Below are 24,559 nucleotides of genomic sequence, written 5' to 3'. Positions count from 1 at the left end.
TGGCATAAATTATCATTAATTAGAAAACAAAGCAGGGACACATAAATCAACAATAATAACAATACCATGAAGTGTCATGTCTTAACCTAATAAACAGACTATAAAAATAACAAAATATTTTAATGTCAAGCTGAATATAATGAACGAATGCATAACAGATTAAAACATATTAAATTTAGGACCCAAAAAAATGTCGAGTATCTCCAAAGTGTCCGGATCCTTACGTACTTTTATGAAGCCGTGTTGTTTCAGTTCTAAAATCAAATATAAAGTCCCATTAGCAGTTGGCCATTTCTCCACAAAATCGAACTTTGAAGTCGAGTTAGGTAAAGCCTGACTACGTCTACCATCAGTTTTGACATTGACATATACGCTCACGTCTACTTTCTATGCATCTCGCTCGTACTCGCATATTAGTGCAAGCGAGATGTTCAGAAAGTAAATTACGTAGACGTGGGCGTTGTCAATGTTAAAACTGATGGTAGACGTATTGTAATATACAGGGTGTCCCATAAGTGACACGTCACAGTGACACTGGAGGTAGACCAGGCCAAGAGGAACCAAACCAACTTAACATGACCCCAGTAAAAGTGGCACGGTTTTCGAGTTATTGCCAAATTAAGGTTTTTCATGAATTTTGACCGTTTTTAACATTGTTAGTGCCAGTGTGCACTCGGAAAGGTCTCGAAGTTAGTTTTTTTTATGTGTACGGCATCATGAATAGTTAATTAAGATAACAGAATAGGTATTTTATCGATAAACAATGTAAAATGCAAAAAAGTACTCCTTTAATCTTAATTAAATTCACAGCGAAACATTAATTTCGACTTTGACCACCTATCGTGAAAGAAAATTACTAGAAAAGTAATGAGAAAATAACGTCAAAATATTGATCATGTTATGCAGATTCAAATATGGTATAACACATGTACCTTCCTGCAATAAAATAGGAATTATTATCATCTTTCGAAAACCTCATAAATAATGTGCGTGCATACGAGCCGGGGTAAAACAATTCGAGCACGTGCGAGCGAGCGAACGAGCGAGTGTAAAATAAAATTACTTTAAAAAATTGATTAAACTTTAACCTGCAGTATTTTATTTTCTTTGAACCTTTATCAACTCAATGATATCCTTAAAAAGGGACATAACCATTTTCCATCTCTTTCTTTTAAGCATTCGCCAAATACTGAATAGGCGATTTTTATCGATTTCTGTATCCAGAATGAGATATCTTAACATAAATCGTTATTTTTACTAAGTAGCAACGGATTGCAGATTTCCAAGTTTTAACTTATTTTTTATGAGGCTTTCGAAAGATGATAATAATTCATATTTTATTGCAGGAAGGTACATGTGTTATACCATTTTTGAATCTGCATAATATGCGCAATATTTTGACGTTATTTGCTCATTACTTTTTTTAGTAAAATTTTTTCACGACAAGTGGTCAAATTCGAAATTAATATTTCGCTGTGAATTTAATTCAAGATTAAAGCAGTACTTTTTTCATTTTACATTGTTTATCGATAAAATACCTATTCTGTTATCTCAATTAACTATTCATGATGCCGTACACATAAAAAAAACTAACTTCGAGACCTTTCCGAGTGCACACTGGCACTAACAATGTTAAAACCGGACAAGTGCGAGTCGGTCTCGCCCACCGAGGGTTCCGTACTTTTTAGTATTTGTTGTTATAGCGGCAACAGAAATACATCATCTGTGAAAATTTCAACTGCCTAACTATCACGATTCATGAGATACAGCCTGGTGACAGACGGACGGACGGACGGACAGCGGAGTCTTAGTAATAGGGTCCCGTTTTTACCCTTTGGGTACGGAACCCTAAAAACTGTCAAAATTCATGAAAAACCTTAATTTGGCAATAACTCGAAAACCGTGCTACTTTTACTGGGGTCATGTTAAGTTGGTTTGGGTCCTCTTGGCTTGGTCTACCTCCAGTGTCACTGTGACGTGTCACTTATGATCACGCGCCATGTTGCGGAATTTCATTAGAACAAAGTTTTTCATAGGTACTTTACTGACCTGTCACTATTTAAATGAGCATAACAGCGCCCTTTTGACAATGATCATAACTGGTCAGGCTTAAAAAAAAACTATTGTTTGTTTTATTTGTTACATTTTGCAAGGAATAAAATAAATATACATCATACAGTGCCGCTGCCGCGGGCATCATAAGCTCGTCATCACTGTTGTAAAATGGCGCTATTTATTATGTTTGCATTCTATCGTACAACTAACATTCCCAGTATCCCCACTGTCATCCGATATGTAATTATTTGCCTTTTTTCTCGAATAACTTCTAAAGTGTGTATCTTAAAATTACAACAACAACAATTCTAACAATGAGCCCTATTTCATTTGATTTAAAACACGGCTTACTTTGCAACCTTTCCTTTTTTTTTTCATTTAGCCCCAATAGTGGGGTCCTTATGTTTATTTACGTTACATGTCCGTTATTGGGTCACAGACTTACATATTCATCAGTACCAAATTTCAACTTAATTGGTCCAGTAGTTTCAGAGCAAATAGGACGTGACAGACGGACAGACAGACGCACGAATGATTGTACGAGTACTACTAAATACTTTTTTTATAATAAAGTGTACGTATGTTATGGAAATGTACTTACTTAGTATTGAAGTGAAACATCGAGCTGCGATAATACACTTGTAGCCTGGAACCATAGGCCCGAGTGCCATGAGCGAGTTCATGTTTAGAGGCTGGATCTCCGCTTTAACCATCTTCAAAATCTTCACCATCGTGCCCTCCGTGCCCCATTGATCACTGCGGAATATCATTAAAATGGTATACCTACATTTTAATCTGTGAAATAAACTGAAATACCTAGATGTCATATTACATAAAGAAAAAATGATCAAGCCCTCTTGTGGCCGAGACCCGAAAGGAACCGGCGTTTTTCGTTTTTTTTTTTTAAAGTTAGCATTTTTTTATTTCTTACAATGTTAGCCAATAACATTATCGTGTTGATAATAATTAAACAATGCTGCATAGAAAAATACAATGAATATGTTACCCCTTACATCAGATTTAATTAGAATAATTAGACGTTTACGCGGCTAACTTCATCCACCTGTTCTGATCAACAAATAAAGTAAGGACGCTAAGCACGAAGAATTTTGTACATTGACCCGCCTGTTCTCATCTCTATCGGACCCGCTCGCATAGTGTCATTGGCCGGCATCATGGGCGGGACAACAATATAATTACGCGCGCGTGGCATAGGAACAGCCGGGTAAATGTACGAAATACTTCATGCCGTCCTTGCTTTAGGTACGTACCGAATAAATCTCTTAGAGTCAGTAGTCTGGTCGGAGTCGCCTAGCGACACCTTGGTGCGGTCGAGACTGCCCAGCATGGTCTCCGAGCTATCGCTGCCGCGGCGGCGGCTCTTGCGAGGCGGCTCCTCATCCGCCCTGCTCGCCTCCTGCGGCTGCTCCTGCGAGGGCTGCGGCACGTCGGCCAGACCCGCCTCTTGTAACAGCGAAGTCAGGACTCGTTCCGGATCGGACGGTCGTTGTATCTCTATGTTTGGTATGATCAGCTGTTCTTCATGATGTGGCGGTATTGTCTGCCAGTTTTCCGGGATGTTCTCTTTTTCAACTGAAAGAAGAATGCTAATGTAGGTATATTCTAGTCATGTATGTTTGATCATTCCAAAGTAGCCATAAATGCTTACCGATTGCTGGCTCGACCCGAAGGTTTTGAGATTGACTCTCTTTGAAGGATGTGTATCCGCATTTCGACTTTTTTGTCTGTGAAGGAATAGCCGGCGTCAAACACATAGGTATACCTTGTCTCAGTGATCAATAATTTGGTTATGGAGTCCTTCACATTAACATTTTACTTATTCTTTGTTATAACAAGTGTGACAAGTTCTACAGTTATATAATTTACTAAATTGGACTTAATCACGCAACTCACTTGAATAATCTAAATAGCCTTTCTGCAGGACCAAAAAAGCAAATGTCGAACTGGAAACATCGGAGATATTAAAGTCCCGGTTTGGTAAAATTAAGTTTCATTTTACGGAATGTATAACATCTCACACATACATGAATGTATCTGTTACCGACAGTCAGGAACAGTAGAAACTAAAGCTTGCGAATACTACTTACTCGACTCGTATTTAGATCCTCCCGCGAGGCCCTCTTCTGAGTCGCAGCCGCCAGCTTCTGCGTCGGCAAGTCGGCAATGTCCTTTTCCACGTCGACAGCGCTAAGGTCCGGCACCGCAGTGGACTGGTTCAGAACGGTCTGCTCCTCTACCGGCAGTTGGGGCTCCGATATTTGTGGTTCAAGCACTTGCTCCTGCACCTGCGGTTCTTGCACTTGCGGTGGTTCTTCGGGGATGGGCTCGAGGACTGGGACGGAGGCGCGTCGAGCGCGTGAAGCAAGAGCGAGCTGCAATTCATTAATTTCATTATATGGACTTGAGCTTTTATACCTACGTTAGATCAAAGCTTTAGAACCGGCGACCGCAGTCGGTGAAACAGAAAATAAAACAATAGGTATTTTCAACCACCAATGAGGTGGTCTTATCGTTCTCTTCCAGACAACGATTTGGTTTGTTTGATTTCGTTATTCTAATGTGAATTATCTGTCACTGGCATCTTAGTCTTCATCATAGTCTAATAAAACATGGTCTTCCATTCCCAGAGTGACACGGGCCTACGTCACAACAACATGGCCGCTATATATAGCGCTATCGCATATTATCATATAGCGCTGTCGCATGATGACGTAGGCCCGTGTCAGTTAGGTGACCTAGAAAAGACGGGAATGGAGTACCAGGCGGAGTATATTATTATACCATGGTCTTCATTTTCTCAACAATTTACATATTATTGTGCATGGTGATTAGGTTAGAAAACCTATCTAAAATAAATATTGTAAGCACGCAAAAAAAGTTACACAAGCGTCATCTGCTACGGCTGGATAGGTAGGTGCTTCGAGTTTTATTTGTTATTTGTAACAAATACAATAGAAGTTCGCTTAGGAGCCTAGAATTCAAACTTGAAAAAAAACGTCTCGTACCTCCATTTCTCTCTGGTCTTTGTGTGCGGCAGCAGCCAGGCCCAGGTTCCTGGAGAAGAGGCGCAGCAGCGCGCGCGCCACGCGGGCGCCGGCGCGCGCGGGTCGGTGCAGCAGCAGCTCCGCCGGCACGCGCAGGTCCACGATGTCTTCAGAAAACTCCTAACCCAACCCAACAACCCAATACGCCCAGTTAATGTTAGCTATTATACAGTCAACTAATTTACCTCGTATTGACAATAAATGTACCTAAAAGCCGAGGGAAATATCTCAAACGGGTTGACTGCGTCTATTATTATAATTTATACGGTAGTTCAACATTTAACTTGACCGACCTACCCGATGCTGCGGGGTAAGCGTAGGTATACGGACCGACGGTATACGGAGGCCCGGAATCAAAGAAAAGCTCTGGGTTGACACGAAAATGGAACTTAAATGAGAAAGTGACAACAGCGAGCGTATAATATTAGTACCTATAATCTGAGTTAGGCCCATCCGAAAACTTAAGAGGGTAGTTTCACCGTTTTTTGTAAGCTAGATACCGCTCGCTCACTACATTGATCTTTCTGTCCACTTTTAAACATATCGACGCGATTAGTAGTTGAAAATAACATTGAATTTCACCTCCTCGGATAAAGTTTAAGCTCGCGACCTTTAGGGACATTAATTGATTTGTACATACATTTATTTATTGATACCTATCGGTGTTAAAAATTATAATATTTATGGTATGCATTACGAGTGTTATTCCGGAGGTCACGGGTTCGAACTCCGGCGGTTCGTTTCTTGGAACTTAAATATGGAGGGTCCGGTACTGCCGATACTGGGAACTTATGTAACAAATATCATTTCACTATCGTTTGATATTTTACCAGTCGCTTTTCGATGAAGGAAACCTGCATACATTCGCGAAGATATTTAAAGGTGTATGGGATGAGATGAATTCTGTGTTCAGCTGTGAGACGTATAATATAGTACAAAACATTGTCATTATATTTGTTTTACATATTTAATTAATATGAATGAGCAACACCGAAGGGATGCGGCATTCGCACTATTTCCCCTCTGCCTAGGTACAAGATCAACTGATCTAGCGCGGGTAATAAAACTAGTTGCGCTCGGATTTTTCACTAGACCGAGTGAACACAGCAGCAGAAAAAATGCCTAATTGCTCGGTTTTTTATTGTAAAAAGAGGTCGGGGACATCAAATTTACAAAAGGAAGGTGTTACATTTCACATGTAATATTTTTTTTACATACCTATCATACGTTTAATTACATTTAAACACAATTATTATATTTTAGTCTCATGCAATTGTTGGATTTATCGATTTTGCTCGCCCAGTACAAATTGCGGATTGGTCGAGCGATAAATCCGACTTCTCATCTCTCAGAATACAATAAAATTCTTCACCGAAAATGTGTTAGTGTGCGTGTTGTGACACTTGTGACTCGTCCGTACACAAAAAGAGATCGAGGTTTGCAAGATTTGTCTTTGACGTGTGTCATTTTCTATGTATTTGTGTCGTCATTACAGATTGGATTTTGTATGTAAGTGCGACTGTGTGCACCTTTCCCCCCGCGAAAAATGGCAGAAAGATTTGTACGGTAAGATATCGCTTGGGCCCCTCCCTTCCGATGTGTCGGAAGCCGGTGTTGCTCGAAGACTACCCACCTCACAGCGCAAGTCGACATGAATGTTCTCGATTCTCGCGCGAAGGAACTTCTTGGAGAGCTGATGGTTCTTGTCTATGATCAGTTTGTGTTTCCTGCGGCGCTTGGCATGCGGCTCGCCCTCTTCCAGCGTCTACATTTAAAAACGAAATCTAAATACAGGCTGAACGATTTAAATGAGGAGAAATCTAAAACAAGATACGAAGAAAGATTGAAGTCCACTATGAAATTTATATAGCATTTTGTAAAAATCCACTTACGCAGTCGCGGATCGAAACAGGTCAATACACTACAATACAATATGTATAATTTGAAACGATTTGAAATAAAATAAAAAAAAACCTCTAATGTGACGATCTCCGGCTCTTGCGGCGCGGGCTGCGCGGCCGCGGGGAGCTCCGCGGCCGCGGGGAGCTCCGCGGCCGGCGCGGTCGGTGCGGCCGGCGCAGGCGCCACCGCCGGCTCCGGCTCCGGCGTCGGAGACCTAGTGGTATGTGACAGGATTAAATACAAATGCAACAACAACAACAACAAAATGTTCCACCTGAAAAAAAAACAAGTAGTGCCTAATACGTAATTACTTTAAGTATACTGCTGTAAGTACCCACCTAAATGTTGGTGTATAGGTACCTAGCTGAAGCGAAAAAAAGGATGAAAAACTATGAAATTCCACGACCTCGTTTTTGTAAAATACCGAAGAAGTTGTCTACTGACAGTGTTTACTCCATACATATCAGTTATCTTACCAAAACGCGGGTTATTTTCATAGTCGACATCTAGCGTCAAGTAGCGGATTTATCAGTACCTACCGCTACTTGACGCGAGATGCCGCGACTACGAAATGTATGGAGTGAGCACTCTATGCTAAGGTACGGTCGGCCAACGAAAGCCTTAAGCGACTTACTTAGCGACAACCTACTTTAGCAGGCTTCTTCTCGTTGTAGTTGTAGGTAGTCACAATATCTACCATGTATTAATTTCGCTAAATAAAAAAAACAAATGAAACTAACTTTTTTTCAGTGGGAACGGGCAGGTCCGGAGGCGGGATTTCAGGAATTGGGATCTCTGTGTGGATACGAAACATTAAAAAAAGGAAATAAAAATTTCATAAATAATGGAATTAAGGGATATTATACAAGAGGTACCTAGTACACTTTTTCCAAATAACTTTAGTGCAACATTTTCGTAGAATTGGCAGAAGGCCGGTAGTTTTTTTTACGACACTTGGATACCCTACTAAGTAGGTATTCTAGGTATATAACAATTTAAAGCATTTTAGTCACAAATGTGTCTACTGAAGTGAGGTGATTGAAACGGTTGAAATATGTAATACAAATGTAAGTAAAATGTTGGATTATGCTTAAAATAATTAACCAAAGTTAGCGACAAAAAATGATATTTTTTATGAACTTGTCCCTAACACTAAATCATAAAATTTCAGGATGTGCTGGGAACTGGTAAGGTGTAGGTAAAGGAATTGATTCGCAAGTAGGTATAGGTACATTAGCTCCACTTTGAATAGCATACCTTTATCAAATTCCTCAGGCAATAGATCCTGCGCTGTAGCTGTGAACAGAAAAAGAGAGTGACGTAACATAATAACATTATATTACCGAAACTTTCTTAGCTGTGACCCTGTGAGTGACCAGTGGTAGCAATTTGGTGGTACCGAACAGACTAGTTAAATAACCCTTTCATCCCGTGAGGAATAATATAGAAATAACTATTTTAGTGGGGAATAACAATAGGCCTTTGGTCTTTTAGCTGGACTAATACAATACTACATTATAGGAATGTGGCAACCGGTCGTCGCCGCTGTATAGTGTTGTTATAAACATTAATAATGCGACTCACGACTAGACTTTTTCTCTAGATTTTAGGCTTTAGTAGTTTCTCGGGTCAAATTGTAACTGAGATAATCACGTACTCTCGTACGTCCCATGGTCGAACATGCGCTCCATGGTCTTGTCCAGTTCGGGCCCTAGACTCGTTGATGCTACGGTCGGCGGCGGCGGGCTCGGCGCCGGTATTCAGGGCGCCGTTCGGGTCTGAAGCGTCCATCGGAACGAAAGGAAATTAAATGGTAAGTAATTGAGATAATCTCGTACATTTTCTGAATAAAGTGGTCTCGTGGTCGGACATGCGTTCCATAGTCTTGTCCAGCTCTCGCCTGGAGTGGTTGGCGCCGGGGCCGGTGCGGTCGGCGTGGGCGGGGGCGGCGGCGTCGAGCGCGCTGTGCGCGTGCGCGCGCGACGCGCCCAGCATCTGCTCCAGCGTGCGGTCCTGGAGCAGGAGCTGCAGGGCCTGGTCGGGGTTCTCCTCGCCGAAGCCGTCCTGGGCAGATAATGGTTGACCAACCTTGACCAACTGCCTTCAATAATTAAACTTTATCTATGAGAACAGCATAATATACGAGTCCCTAGCGACCAGCGGTTTGTATTTTGACAAATCGAAGACGTTCCGGAAAAATCCGCGTTAATACAGATGGGCGCTGCTGCGGTTACTGGATATGACAACGGTATTACGGTGTGCGAGCAAGACCACGCTATTCACGTCGCTAGCTACGTCTCGCTTGCACACTGTAGTGCCGGTTGCGGCGCCAGTGAGATAGAGTCAGACTAAGCTAACTCTGCAGCGATTTTGATAGCACAAACTGTGCAAGTGCTATTTTAAACGTCAAACTTTATGAAATTATGTGTTACAATAATACTTACAAGTCTAGTATGCCAGCATCAGATGTACTTACATTTGGTGGAAGTTGGAAGTCGGGAATGGCGGCTTCTTTCAGTGTGATGACTTCAATGTTGGGCACAACATTACCACTTTGCTAAAAATAATAAGATTTATAAACAAAAAAAATCATACAGAATTCCTATCCAATATTATTCATAGTACTGTACAAACTTACTATATATGTATGTACCTTATATATAAGGTAAGTTGCTTGGGCAGGACCAACAGTATGAGAATTCCATACAGTAAGTGATAGTCGTACCCCGGTGATAGTCTTATCCCACCTTACCTTATATAAAGAAAACGTGTACTTGTGTATATAATGTACAGTCATCAAAACTATTAGCTTAGCACTCCTGCATACACACAGGGGTTTTACTGACTGTACTAAAACAAAGCCTTCCAAATAGTAGATAGAATCTTATAAAATAGTGTACTTATAGTAGAGAGCTAACATCACATTGTTGGTGGAATAAAAGTTCATGTGATAAGAACTGGATTCTTGACTAAAACAGTAATTAGTTTTTACTTACCCGTATCATTTCCTCGACTCTTTCCTCTGGCTCCGGGACAGGTTCCCTCACCGGAGCTGGCAGTTCCAACATCGGCACCATATGTCTCTGTACCTCTTCTGCTTCATCTTGCATGTGGTATCTGATTAACATATGTTGATGTTGTTACCTATGCTGTTTTTATTCAAGATGTTTTTTTTATACTATTTTTTATCTTGTACATACAACTAATCTTCACATGTACATGACTGCTTGGTTAGCAGAACTATTTTAAAGTACCTATACCTACCTACATACCTGGTCTACATTCTACATAACATATTATATGCACACAAAAAAATAATAACTTACTTTTTATTTGAGTTCTTCATAATTCTTGCATTAAGCATGCATAACTCAGCTGAAAAAGAAATAAAAGTGACATAGATCATATTGGTATAAACATATTAGGTATTTAATAAAATGTTAATAATCTTAGTGAGTACTAGTATGTAGTATGTATGTGGTAGTTAGTATTGGCCAATAATATGTAGAACAACTTTGGTGGAGTATTATTGACATGCTAGTTAGGATAATACTTACTATAAACTTTATAATTTAATTTCTGTATACATATTTATGCAATGTAGGGAGGTTATGTAAGTAAACTCCCATCCTGGCACTGCCGCCTATGGAAACATCTATAATTTTTTAAGACACTTTAAATTGAGTACTTTTCCTTACATATCATGCTGTTGACTTTCTTCTGATACAGCCGGACTAGTCCCCGCATGAGTTGAGAGCTGAGACGGAGCGAAAATCGGTGTGACGGGCGACCAGACTCATTGGTCATAACTTGTAATAAGTCATCGCTGAAATTAAACTAACTTTTATACGTAAGTCAAATATTTTAATCAAGAATCTTTACATTGGTAATTTTAAAAGGAGGAGTAAGTAAAGGACGAACAGAATATGCTCATCGAGTCATCGCAACTTACCAAATTTTTCTAATATCTTGAGACCATAGTTGGCGTTGGGTTATCGAAGCAAAACAGGCAGGCCAGGAATCCGCCACCCAACATAAATGAAATCTGCCCCCTTTTTTCAGTGAATTCTCCGGATAAAACATTTTTATAATTTCAAATTTTAGTTAATTTACATGCAAATTACAAACTTTAATTTCTTACATGTCATGCACGCAAAAACAAGACGTTCGATTTTTCCCATTCCCGCCAATTTGCGTTTCGTTCGTTCACCGTTCACTCATTTTAGTCATTTCGATTACAGGTTTTTTTTAAATCTATAGACAAACACGGAGAATAAATTCACCATAAATGGTAGGATAATTATAGTTGGTCAAGCAGATCTTGTCAGTAGAAAAAGGCGGCAAATTTGAAAAATGTAGGCGCGAAGGGATATCGTCTCATGGAAAATTTAAATTTCGCGCTTTTTTCTACTGACAACATTTGCTTGACCATCTATATATATGTGCTAGAAAACGCGTGCGCCCGTGAGGGACAGAATATAACTCAATGCGACAAAATTAAAAACAAGTTTAACATTCCTGAAAATGTGAGACTGTGACAAGGCCAAACAATAATAGCATTTTCTCTGCTACTCCTACTGAAAGTTCCATAAGTGCATCTCGTTCGATCATCATTTCAATTACATCAACTCTAAGCCCCCATTCCCACGGGCGCTTTTACAACGCGCGTTAAAAAAGCGTTTGAATGACACAAATGGGTATCCATTATAATGGGTAGTCATGTGTGCATGTGTATTCACACGACAACGGTGGCGCTCTTTATCAAGCGTTGTTGGATTTTCGACTTTAAGCCTTGGTCGTTAAATCGAATTTAGAGTGCGGACAGATTCAAGCGCTTTTTTAACGCGCATTGAAAAACCTCTCGTGCTAATGGGGGCTAAATAGTCCTACCCTGGCATATAATATAGGAAGTTTACATTCTCGTGCGAGCCACGAGGCGCGAGTGTAAGCGCGGGGCTCGTGGCTCGCGGATTAGCGGTCTTTTGGGCACGAGTCAAAGGTAAGGGGCTCGCGTGGGACGCGCGCTTGCATTTACACTCGCGTTCGGCTTATTATTCGGTTACAAATCTCATCTTATACCGTCCCGTTAGTGTTTAAAATCGATTAGCTCGACGAGCTTACGCACTCGAGGCGAGCCTCAAGCCGGGCCCCGAGCCGCGAAAATAAAGCGCCTAATAGAGGTACAAACAGCAACACTATCCACCGGTGGACCAGATGCCTTTTGTAATAAGGTCCATCGATGTTGAGACAGTTGAGAGTATTGCTGTTTGTACCTCTATTCCAGGGTAGGACTATTGAGAATTGAACTAGGATATTGGGTGAAAGCGATGGACTAAATACTATGTCCGTTTTTTTTAGCATTAGAAAGAAATTCGCAGAAGTAAGCTTGTGGTTCTTAGTGGTAATAATTTGAAGTAAATGATATGTATTGACCATGCTACATTAGACTCGCCGCAAGATGGGCCCCACAAAAAGCGACATATAGGATGGCTCAAGGGCAACAGCAGTGTCAGAGCTGAGGCGAGGAGTCACTGGACTATGAAACATATAGCCAACTCGCCTCGTCGTAGTAGATTGCTTGATTAGAGTGAATTTCTAGTTTCACAAAATATCAATATTGTGGGCGGTTTATTTCTTACTTGAAGAGTCTGTAGAGTAGAACTGGGAACCATAGGTGTAAGAATTTTTTAAACCAAAGAGTTTATTAACTGACAATTTAATGACATCTAATATAATATTAATAAGGTACATTATAATAATGAATACTCAGTACTTGTATTAATTTCACAATATTATTTACAAGGCCCATGATCACACTACTGAAACAAATCACAATGAACTAGATCTAAACAGCATATTTGAAACCTTGTCCTGTAGCTTCTACGGCTTCTTTCAACTTACTTAGAGAATTCTTGTTAAATTGGTCGATGGGCACGCCGAGTTTCACTGCTTTTTCTAAAACAGCTTGCGCTTCATCAACTTTATTTTCAAGTAAATGCAAATTGATTAATCTAGAGTATGCATTGGCATGCGACCCTGGCGTTATGTTTTTGTTTTTCTGCATCGCCGCTATAAGTTTTTCTATTAACTCTGGTTGTTTCCTGATGTGGCTCTCCTGCAGTAGTCGTCTGAAGACTACGCTCTGGACACTGTTCAAGCATTTGTCCCAGAGAGAGTCAGCTTGCTGGTCTTTTCCTGCTAGTACATACTCCATCCAGAGGAGATTTGCTGGCATGTGTTGTCCTCTGGAAGCTGCTAGTTCGGCTACTTTGCGACCTGAAATATATTAAATGGTCATTATTTACCATTGTTATCTTAACAAATTAAACCTCCCGAACAATTCTTAATATTTTTAAACGCCACTTGAAATCATTTTACATCTGAAAATATGAAATTTCATTGCCAGTAAAAGTATAAGTAGTTCGTTTGTATTTTGCATAGACCCTAGATTCCTTATAACTAGGATTATAACATAACAACTCACACTTCTCAACGAAAACATCATCCTGTATGACCGAAGCAAGAGCATTGCTTCGCGGGAACTTTACCAGGGCTTTTGCTAACTCTTCGTCGGACTTGGCGTTATTGACGCCGTCGTAAAGACTGTCGATGTGCTGCGGGCCCGCGCCCGTCGTGAAAATGGCCAGGGTTAGTTTATCGTCGTAGGTGACATTACGTTTCATGGGCTCCGTCAGGCGCTTGCCTAGCTCTTGTATCTTTTCGACCTCTCCTTGCTCAGCGAGTTTCTTCAGCAGATACTTTAGTATGTTAGGCTTTGCTATCGTCCCTTCGTCTAATGTCTTAACGGCGTAGTCCAGTGCTTCGGTAATTTTTCCGTCGTGAATCAAATTCTCAATCTTAGCTGTTACATCTTGCTTCAAAAGTTTTGGTTGATTAGGTTTCGTCTGTACTTTTTTAGTCTGCTGTTCTCTTTTCACTTGCTTGTTTGTGCCCTGTTCTTCAGGAATGATGAATGGTACTGGCCTTTTCTTTGCTTTCAGGTGTTTGCCAAGGTAAGCGAGGAATTGATCGCTCGGGATTTCGCCGTCTTCCTGCAGGATAGTCCAGAGGCCGAGAGCTTTGTCAGTCTCGTCGGCTTTGCAGTAGGTGACGAGGAGGTGGTAGAAAATGTTGGAGCGATCGATGTGCGACAGTTGTTTAGTAGCCTCGAGCAGGCCCTCGAGATATTCGGATTTGCCTTCCTGTAATCACAAAATAAGAATGATGTTTAAAAATCTGCAAGTTACCGCACGTCGTCGGGATCTAATCCAGTAGGTAATAATACTTGAATTACACAAGAGCATGTGCCGTAGATTAGATTACCGGATATCTGCGACGTGATGCAGGTTTGTGTGTAAAGTGTCATTCTATGGAACTTGCTAACTATGTAAACAAACCGCCATATTAAAATTGTCTCTAAATGTCAATTTACTAGTGACTTTTGTTTACATAGTTAGCAAGTTCTATAGAATGAAACTTTAGTGTGTACTCTATTACCTCGACGTATCTCTCGCAGGCGTCGTTGAGCCGCTGGTGGCGCGCCTGCAGCCCCGGCGTCTCGAGGATGCGGCGCGCCTGGCGCAGGCGGCCGCACTCCACGAACGCGAGCACCAGGTCGTGGAGCACGTTCACTTCGCCGTGGATCTGGGGACGTGTGATAGGGTCTTTCAGCAGTCTGACTCTATATTATAGAAGGGTCCAGCCCTATATTAGTGATTGGGTGTGTAATTATCGCTATAATAATAAATGATATATTTTCATTCGCTATACATATGGTATAATTTTGAAAGATATCACTAAGGTAATATAATCAACCGTGTGTATACCAACAAGAGGAATATTTTTATATAGTATAGTTAAGGGTAGATATAAAATAAATTTAATATAACGAGTACCCAATATAAGGTATAAATGACATAATTTCTAGCTGTACTTGTAAAATAATATACATTAAATATTTCGTCCCTAAAATTGAATCACCCAACATTTGTAAATGACTGAAAAATGTACCTTTATTATATTAGTTTATCGTGTGTGAAATTATATTAGGATCAATCCATAAAATGAAATTAATGCGGAGAGAGCTAGGCTTACATTTAGAAATCATAACATCTATGAAAAATTGTCATACTAATATAGGTTTTAACGTACGACTTGGTGACAAATCGACGAAGCCCCGCAAAGCGGGGCTTCTATTTTCGGCTCTGAGGGATAAAAGGTAACTAACGAACCTAACCTAACCCAACCTGAAATTGCGGTTGTACTGTACAACTTGTACATGCTCTTATTTGTTATGCGAGCCCCCCGAGCCGCCTTCCTCTTTAGACATGGGGATACCTGTCTATTTGTTTAACCTATACCATACTTGATACGATAATCCAATATAAAAAATATGTCTATAATACATAATAGCCAATTAATGTTATATCGAACCCTTTATTATAAAGTAGAAAGAGATATATCTGATAAAAATATGTGATTCGTATGTGTATGTTATCGTTATATCGACCAATAATATATCCATAGTTGTTATATACAGCGAAACGCACCCATTGGTCATTATATACATATATGTAGGTGGCGACGAATATAACTTTAAAAAGCGGCACAAATATGAAGTTTTCCAGGTTGAATTTTTGGAACACAATATGACATTTGATCAAAGTCAACCTTTATCAACATAGGTACAGTCGTCAAAGATATGTTTACACTCTTGCACCTTGCCCTTATACTAAGGCGAAAAATGTAAACATATCTTTGACGTCGACTGTATACTTATGAATCTCATTGTAGATAATATGCAAGTTACCCTACAACTTATCCTTCATTAAAAAGCAACCGCCCCAATGAACCTAAATAAGTACATATATTATCAAACTAAAAGCAAACCTGGGTGCTGAGATCCGCCAACCACTGCAGCCTACTGGCGTCTTCCTTGGCGATGAGCACCTTCATCAGCTCTCCCTTCCACGGCGTGCACCTGTACTGCTTGCAGCAGTCCTCGAACTGCTTCAGCGCGGCTTCCACGTCGCCTTTCAGTAAGAACACTTTGATGCCGGGCCCGAAGATCACGTTGGATGGCTCAATGTAGTTGTTGTCTAGGAGTACCGTTGTCATTTCTATTACCTGTTGAAGGTTGCGGATAACGCTTTAGTAATAGTTACAATTGGATAAATGTTGGGTTTTTGATACATGTTGAATTTTATGTGATTGTCTAGGTCTAGGGATATAAATGAGCAAGAAATCATAATAAACAGCAAATTTTTATGGCATCCATCATTACTACCAATTTATGAGCTGTTAATGAAGGCAATTTCTAATATTGACTGTTTCGGTAAAACATAAAAAAATGTTAAGACGGACTCCTGCCTGAGAACAATACACATTGGACTCCTTTTTGAGAGGCTGGCCAGATACAGCACTAAATAGAGACGAGTGGAAAAAGAGGGGGGAGGCCTTTGCCCAGCATTGGGACACAGTGGGCTCTGAATAATAATACTTACTTTAGCATCTTCTTTTTTTTCAGCTAAGCTATTCAGCATTTGCCAGCATTTGGAGTTGAGCATGAAACTTCCTTTATCCGACTCTGGCTCGTGTCTATTGTCCTTCAAAAACTGGATGGCTTCTTCCACTTTACCTGCTCTCACTAAAGCATATGACATCTGAACAAGCTTAAACTTATTCAACACAAATTCAGGATCCTTTTGTAGTATTTCGGAATGGATTTGCTTAGCTTTCTCTAAATCATCATTCACACAATAAAATTCGAACAACTGAGAAAGAACCAAGTTAGATAGTTCAAAATTTGAAGCTTTCAAGTCGGCCAAAAGTTTATTAAGCTTTTCAACATTGTTCTCTTTAATGTAAGCTGAAATGAGTTGTCTCTGTAAGCGCTTTTCACTGTCAGGCTTGCCTTGAGCCAGCAGTTTCTCTAAATGAGCTGAGCTTCGCGGTTCGTTGTTATAACCTCTCTGTACTTCTAATGGCGCAATTTCAAGATCAGGTGACGTAAGCTGAGACAGTAATTCCGAAAGTTCGGTTGTCAAGTTCTTTCCTAGATACTGTTGAATGGCATCTGCAGATTCAGAGCTAATTCTTAAACCTTTTGCATGAATAGCTTGCAGTAGTTGTTTAGCTGCGTCAACATTGCCTAGGTTTTTCAAAGCCGATAGAACAATTCGACCAACCTCAATCTCTTGTTGACCGTCATCATGGGTATCATCGTCAGTTTGTGTTACTTGGCCTTGTGAGCTGCAAATAACGTGCAAAATAGTCGAAAATGCATTAATATCTTTAGTTTTGCTCAGTGCAATAATTAGCGGTCTCGTGATCAAAGAGTATTGGCCTCTAGGTCTATATTTTAAAGCAACCTCGGCCGCTTGTTTAAGTTTGCCGGCTTGTAAGAGCTCGATCATGAGGTTTCTTGCCGCATGTGCAACTGGCACATTCGCAATTTGGAGTTTTAGTATTATGTTCAGAGGGGTGTCTTTTTTGATCAGGTGTGGTATGACATAGTCCCTCAAAGCCTCTCCGCTGGGAATGTTACCTCCTTTCACCATGTCACGGATGAGTTGCAAAAGGCCTTCCTCATCACCCTCCCGACCTTTCTGTGCGAGCAGTGGCCAGTAATAGTGCTGGCGAATTTCGTGTCCTTCCTTTTGGAGCTCTTTGAACAAACTTTGAGACAGTTCAACGTGTCCCTGCTGTAATGCTGACTCAGTAGCTATATAGATGGAATTAGGAACTAGTCCTTCTTCTTTAAGTTCCCAGCAAGCCTTGATTATGTCCTCAGGCGACTTTTTAACTCTTAAAAGCTGTTTAATAAAGAATGCCCCTTTGAACGGCGTGTCATCATTGTTGGTAGTCTTTGGCATGGTCTTCATGATCTTTTTGGCCGCATCCAGTTGCCCTTTGTTGAGCAACCGTAGGATAACATTGCAAACGTCTTGATTGTAGCCCATGCCCTTCTGAAGATGTTGGAAGAGACTTTCCATTTTGTCACTGTAACCTCCAGTTGCTAGATGTTCAATGATATCCAAAATATCCTGGAAGAAAGTGTTTAAATCAAATATAACTTAGTTTTAGAGTATGTATTTATTCTTGTTTTTGCTAGTCCGCATATAAATATACTTAAGTATAGTGTGTAGCTTTCAAATAGAGCTCGACGGCTAATCCTATTGTCTATTGTTAAGTAAAACCGCTCGTGCCACGTGCTACAACCACCTGCATAAAAATACGTACTTCGGTTACTGAGTGCCGGCGAGTCGAACGCTACAGAACCAGTCTAAATTGTGTCATCGAGATGCGTAACAAAGGCGCGTTATCGGAGAGCGCACCTACACTGGTTTTTTGAGCATTGGACTCGGGTGCCAAATAGAATAATTAAGACCCTTTTTTGCAGGTAAGTAGCACGTGCGGTTTTACTTAACAATAGACAATAGGATTAGCGTCGAGTTCTATTTGAAAGCTACACACTATAAGTGAGACCAGAGACAATCATAAATTAATAAAAACAACCTGATTAGAACATACCTTATCAGTCAAGTAAGCATCCTTGTCAGTTGCAGTTTTGATGACACTTTCAACACCTGCAATATCTCCTTGCTTAGCATACCCACAGGCAAGAAGAGTATAGGTACGGTTAGTCGGCTGCAGGCCTGCTCCAGCCATTGTCTCAAGCACTGCCTTGGCACCATCTGTGTCTCCGTGGAATGCATGGCCCATGACCAGGGCATTTAGAACTGGTTCTGACACTGGCATGCTAAGCTCTCTCATTTTTTCTAAAACTTTTGTTGCACCCTCAACATCTCCTTCTTGACAATAACGCCACATAAGCCTTTGGTAAGTCACCCTGCAATGTTGATAATATTTATGGTGTTTTGTTTGTAAAAGTTCTTAAAAGATATCTATTTTTATGGTAATGCTGGGGGTGGATAACTTCTAAGCAATGCACAGCTTAGCAGTTTCATAAAATGTTGTTGCCAAACCTGTTAGGCTGCAGTCCTTTCTTCTCCAGTTCTTCAAGGAACTGGGCTGGTGAAAACGGGTGCTCATTTTCTATGTAGACCCTCAGTAGAGCATTGTAGTGAGAAATGTCCATAGGGATACCCCGTTCTGTAAGTACACTCCATATCTTTTGGACTAAGAGTGTCCTTTGTTCTGGTAATTCTTCTGGTACAAGTTCACCTATAAAATACATGAGAATGAATGTTGTTGTAATAATTTTATGTCATGTAGCCTAGTCATAGCAAGTGGTTTGTTATGTCTGCCCATATTATATATTTACACTATCAGGCCAATTTGAACATACACCGACATCAATACATGTATGGACAAGTACAAGCGAAATGCACAATAACTACATGACATTATTGGAATATCATTCAGTCAGTCTAACATGAGTTGTGTTCTCGCGCGCGCCTCCATACATCTAGCACGACTTCAAGTATGAACTCGCGCGCGAGAACGCAACTTATGCTAGACCGCCTGATATGCAAGTTTACTTTTAATGCATAACATTCATTGAAAGGCTGCATAAGGCTGGGACAACGAGACTTTTATTTTATTTGTTAATTTTTTTACAATAAGTACATTTATAATATCGTCGTTGCGCTTTCCAAAGCTGATATGTGCTCGATTTTTGATTGACAAATAGTCACCTAGCAACAAAATACACAAGGTATTATTTCATTTGATTAAAATCTCGCACATATCAGATTTGGTAAGCGCAACGACGATATGTATTATGTGGGCTCATTTACTAATACATACTTCAAATATTTTCAAGAGTTATTGACTTTCTTACCACAACACCGTATTACAAGCAACGACTGGGAACTAGTGATGTCATTCTTTGATCTTATCTCATCAAAAACCTCATCAATGTCTTTCTTGGTAATGCGGCCAAATCTTCTTGCTTCTGAATCCAATTTTTGTAGCAAAGGTTCAAGACTTTCTGCTTTTTTGGAAGTGGCATAATCGCGCAAAAGTACACTGAAAAAATTATAATTATATATCATTCTGTTATACAATACTGTAGAACCAGGTTGATTTGTATAAGATTGTCTTATAATAATTGTTATAAATTAAACACACAATGCCTTGATGGCAATAGCTGTGCAAGTGTGCATTTATACTTTAAGCAGTCAACACATAGTTTCTCCTGTTTTATATTAACAGGGCCAGCAACATGCATGTGACACTTCTATAAACTAGCATCCATAGATTGTTTGTGCTGTCTGCTTGGCACACAATAAACCTATGTAGTCACATAGAATCACTAAATAACTAATGTAATAGATACATACAGCCTAATACGGTTTAATTGAGTAATTCATAAATAATAAATTAAGTAGTTATGTATATTATTAAGAAACATTTTTTCATAATTCTTACTTACTTAAATATAAATCATACTTACTTGTTAGCGGAACACAGTGCAATAGGATTGACCAATAAATTAGATTCTGCAGTCTTAGCGGAGTTCAATATCAGCGTTCTTGCCGCACCCGTGAAGTATCGCACAAATTTAGTGGAACGTAAAAGCGACGACATTTTGATGTCGTGCTTTTCCCTTGAAAATCAATATTTTAGTAAAGAATACCTAAAATGAGGCGTTTTATTAGAAATTTTATGCGTTAGTATCGTCTATAAGAAAATCTTCCACATTAAAAGAAATTGAGGTTATTTTGTTATGTCATCTGTCACTTTAAATCGCGGCTGTTTGAGTAAACCGAAAAGCTGCCGATATTTCTAGTACAACTCCAACCTGAGCTATAACCGCGAAAATCGAAGTTCGCAAATTGCGGGCATCTTTCTCTGTCACTCTAATTACGCCTTTATTGGAGTAAAAGAGAAAGATCGCCGCAATTTGCGAATTTCGGTTTTCGCGGTAGCCCCTCTGAATACTCTTTGTCTTTGGTCTATGGTTATTGGGTAGAACAGTAGGGCTACCGCCAATACCGAAAATCGTCAATTGCGGGCATTTTTCTCTGTCACTCTAATTACGCCTTCATTGGAGTAAAAGAGTAAGATCCCCGCAATTTGCGAATTTCGGTTTTCGCGGTAGCCCCTCAGGAAGAGCGAATGAATGGTCGATCGATGAGACGGAAATCAGTGTTATCAGGAAATCCATTCACAGTCTGTGCCATTCACTTAGTTGGGAGTGATAAAAATATAGTTTTAATTTGCACTCAACTCAAGATTCAAGCTAATAAAAAAGATAGAGGTCGTGTCGTGTGCAGTTGGCGGTTGGCGATATCTCGACCTTCACGCTTTTATTGTTTGATAAACGCGACGTCTTTTTGGTTATTTTTGTGAAATAATCCATTGAGACCGAAGACATGGTAAGACATGGAATTTGTTTACTAGTATTATTCCATTGACTTTAGTTTGACCTTTATTGTAGTTTGATTTTTTTTTTATCTTGAATAACTTTAAAATTTGTAGGTTACTTCTTACTCGTAGTTTACCTTTAAAGGTTGTTTAAATTCTGTATCCTTAATTAGCAATTTAGCTAATATGAATGACTGCACTATGTTTTTTACCGCCCAGTCAAGTAACCGGTTGCTGGTGTTCTAGGTACTTTGCACTATCCTTATCATGATTATGATAAGTAAATTAATCTAATCATTAATAGGTAGAAAAAAAGTTTTAGTTTTTAATTTTATGCTATTTATTTGATCGGGTTGAGACATGGCGTGCTGTTGGGGATCCAAAACTGAAGATTCTTTAGAAACCACTATCATAGAACCTAAACTAGTTGCCATGGTAATTAATTGGGATCTCATAGAATAAAATTATGTATTCTTATTCTTACTGTAATTTCGTAAAAAAAGTTGTGCACAAATGCTGATGTTGCATATTGTCATTGTAACAAGAATCTTATTAGAATTTTAGAATGATTATTGTATAAACCTATTTTGTTCTGTTTTTTTCAGGCTGCACCAATTAAGGTGGTCGTTACCGGAGCGGCGGGTCAAATCGCCTACTCCTTGCTGTACCAAATCGCGTCTGGGGCAGTGTTTGGCCCTGAGCAGCCTGTCTACCTCCACCTTCTAGATATCGCCCCTATGATGGGCGTCTTGGAAGGTGTGGTAATGGAACTGGCTGACTGTGCACTACCTCTTCTTGTTGGTGTCCTACCCACAGCTAGCCCCGAGGAGGCATTTAAGGATGTTGCTGCCGCCTTCCTTGTTGGTGCTATGCCCAGGAAAGAAGGCATGGAAAGAAAAGATCTTCTCTCTGCCAATGTTCGCATTTTCAAAGAGCAGGGACAGGCGATTGATAAAGTTGCTCGCAAAGACATCAAAGTTCTTGTTGTTGGCAACCCTGCCAATACTAATGCCTTCATCTGCTCTAAATATGCTCCTTCTATTCCCAAGGAAAACTTCACAGCAATGACTCGTCTGGATCAAAACCGTGCCCAGTCACAATTGGCAGCTAAACTTGGAGTACCAGTGAAGGATGTAAAGAATGTTGTCATCTGGGGTAACCACTCTTCCACTCAGTTCCCTGATGCCTCTAATGCTGTGGTGACTGTCGGAGGTGCCCAGAAACCAGTCCCAGCTGTCATAAATGATAATGAATACCTAACAAACACCTTCGTGTCCACTGTACAAAAACGAGGCGCTGCTGTCATTGCTGCAAGGAAAATGTCGTCTGCCTTGTCTGCAGCTAAGGCTGCTTCTGATCATATGAGGGATTGGTTCCTTGGCACAGGTGACCGATGGGTGAGTATGGGTGTTGTGTCTGATGGATCTTATGGCACACCCAAGGATGTTGTCTTCTCATTCCCCGTCACCGTTAACAATGGTAAATGGAAGATTGTTGAAGGTCTCACAATCTCTGACTTTGCACGCAAAATGTTGGACAACACAGGCAAAGAGCTGGCTGAGGAGAAACAGGATGCGCTGGATGTGTGCAAAGATTGACTGAGTAAAGTTTAAGATTGAAAATCGATGTATTTAATAGCATTACACATATTTGTATAGGGTATACACCTAATGCTTTTATTAGAAAATGTTATTGGCAATAATAAAGTTGTTGATATAAACTAAAATGTTTTGTGTCCTTCAAATATCTATGTTATGTAATGTACTTACTAACTAGCAGGTCAAGACTTCTCTTTACGTCCGTAATATTAACTACTGTTATCTCGACTTTATAGATATAGATGTCTGCATGTGAGTCAGAACTGCAATAAACAGTATAATTATATTCTTACACTTGGCAGATTTTAATGTCACTAGGTACAATAAGAGAAAATAGATTGTTTTCTGAAAAGTAAAAAACTAATGCAATGAAAGTAAAATTTAATGATTTATTACTTGGAGCATGTAGGTACATTCGAAGCTTAAGGAAGCTTAAGATTCTCAATACGTAACTTAGTGTTATTTTTCACTTAAGTGATTAATTAAAAAAAACTGTTTCTTAATTCCTTAGGCGGTCGTTTTTAAGGCGTGTTAAATATTACATACTAGCCTACTTTACTAGTCAAGTTTTAATCAACACAAGCTTCAAAATTCTGATTTGAGATTTCCATAAAGTCCCAACCACGAGGTTATTTGGAACACCTGTTAGAAAAATATTACTCGATCTGTGTTAATGATTCTAGCATATGAAGTAAGTACATAGAATGATTGAAAGCGTTGAGTTTTATCTATTAAAAATACAGAAAAAATACAAAAATACGTATGATACAGAAAAAAAATGGATGGACAAATTTAGAGGAACGCAAAAAAAAGTTTAATTACTAATTTTGAAATTATTTTAGGTGCTGTAATCCAGTAACTAAACCTTTTTTTTGCGTTCTTCTAAATTTGTCCATGAGTATGTGCCTATCTACCTGTGTTATCTACATTCCTCAGCAGATAATACTTTTCCAGTGTAATTAGCAATTAATGTTATGGGCAGTACTTACGTAACGTCTAGCGTGTAATAATGAAACTAGGTACGTCATTGTTTTGTTATGAGTAGTTCGTTTTTAGGGTTCCGTACCTCAAAAGGAAAAAAGGGAACCCTTATAGAATCACTTTGATGTCCGTCCGTCTGTCAAGACCCTTTTATCTCGGGATCGCGTGGAGGTATCAAGCTGAAATTTAAACCATATCTATCTATGGTCCCTTGAAGCTGTGAAAAAATCAAATTTCTAAGTTAACGTAAAAAAAAAAATACTTACGGCCGTATTAGTAGATAAGTACCTACATTACGATACAAGTCAAAATTCGAACGAGTGGATTATTAAATTGTACAATTAATTAAATTGACACGAGTTGCGAATTACCTATTCGTACATGTACCTATCGTACAACGTTTTACAGTACATATAAATAACTCAGCCTATATACGTCCCACTGCTGGGCACAGGCCTCCTCTCATGCGCGAGAGAAGACAGTACATATTTATGACCTCCCACGGGTAAAGGTACCTTACGGCGGTTGGCACTTACGCTATTGTTAACCTCGCTCCAATATTATTGAGGCGCTATGCGACGTAAGCGCCAGCCGCCATAAGGTACCTTTTGCCGTGGAACGTCA

The 24,559-nt window shown here is 39.7% G+C and overlaps 3 protein-coding genes across 4 annotated transcripts; 1 reads left to right on the top strand and 2 right to left on the bottom strand.

Annotated features, from left to right (window-relative positions):
* Positions 1-159: 159 nt before the first annotated feature.
* On the bottom strand, positions 160-11,105 carry LOC134798192 (titin-like). The gene is made up of 16 exons (XM_063770548.1): positions 10,975-11,105; positions 10,721-10,848; positions 10,349-10,397; positions 10,019-10,139; positions 9,499-9,579; positions 8,861-9,086; positions 8,280-8,318; positions 7,763-7,817; positions 7,095-7,236; positions 6,754-6,885; positions 5,082-5,240; positions 4,164-4,448; positions 3,725-3,800; positions 3,327-3,648; positions 2,657-2,811; positions 160-254 (listed from the first exon to the last, which is right to left on the bottom strand). Exons 1-16 carry the CDS (start codon positions 11,103-11,105, stop codon positions 160-162), a joined length of 2,196 nt encoding a protein of 731 aa, XP_063626618.1.
* Positions 11,106-12,722: 1,617 nt separating this feature from the next.
* Positions 12,723-20,702, bottom strand: LOC134791486 (leucine-rich PPR motif-containing protein, mitochondrial). The gene is made up of 9 exons (XM_063762532.1): positions 20,443-20,702; positions 19,828-20,015; positions 19,010-19,208; positions 18,555-18,873; positions 16,526-18,067; positions 15,912-16,148; positions 14,520-14,666; positions 13,507-14,224; positions 12,723-13,298 (listed from the first exon to the last, which is right to left on the bottom strand). The coding sequence occupies exons 1-9, from the start codon at positions 20,574-20,576 to the stop codon at positions 12,868-12,870; spliced, it is 3,915 nt and encodes a 1,304-aa protein (XP_063618602.1). The 5' UTR covers positions 20,577-20,702; the 3' UTR covers positions 12,723-12,867.
* A 490-nt stretch (positions 20,703-21,192) lies between these two features.
* LOC134791495 (malate dehydrogenase, cytoplasmic) lies at positions 21,193-23,082 on the top strand. 2 transcript variants are annotated; one of them, XM_063762551.1, is made up of 2 exons: positions 21,193-21,367; positions 21,962-23,082. In XM_063762551.1, exons 1-2 carry the CDS (start codon positions 21,365-21,367, stop codon positions 22,952-22,954), a joined length of 996 nt encoding a protein of 331 aa, XP_063618621.1. In that variant the 5' UTR covers positions 21,193-21,364; the 3' UTR covers positions 22,955-23,082. The 2 variants fall into 2 exon arrangements, with proteins under 2 accessions (XP_063618621.1, XP_063618613.1); XM_063762543.1 differs by lacking the exon at positions 21,193-21,367 and adding an exon at positions 21,702-21,791.
* The last annotated feature ends 1,477 nt before the right edge of the window (positions 23,083-24,559 follow it).

This window comes from Cydia splendana, chromosome 1 (genome assembly GCF_910591565.1).
Source record: "Cydia splendana chromosome 1, ilCydSple1.2, whole genome shotgun sequence".
Classification (NCBI taxonomy): Eukaryota; Metazoa; Arthropoda; class Insecta; order Lepidoptera; family Tortricidae; genus Cydia; species Cydia splendana.
Note: the sequence above shows the minus strand (reverse complement) of the source record. Positions and strands in the feature narration are given on the sequence as shown.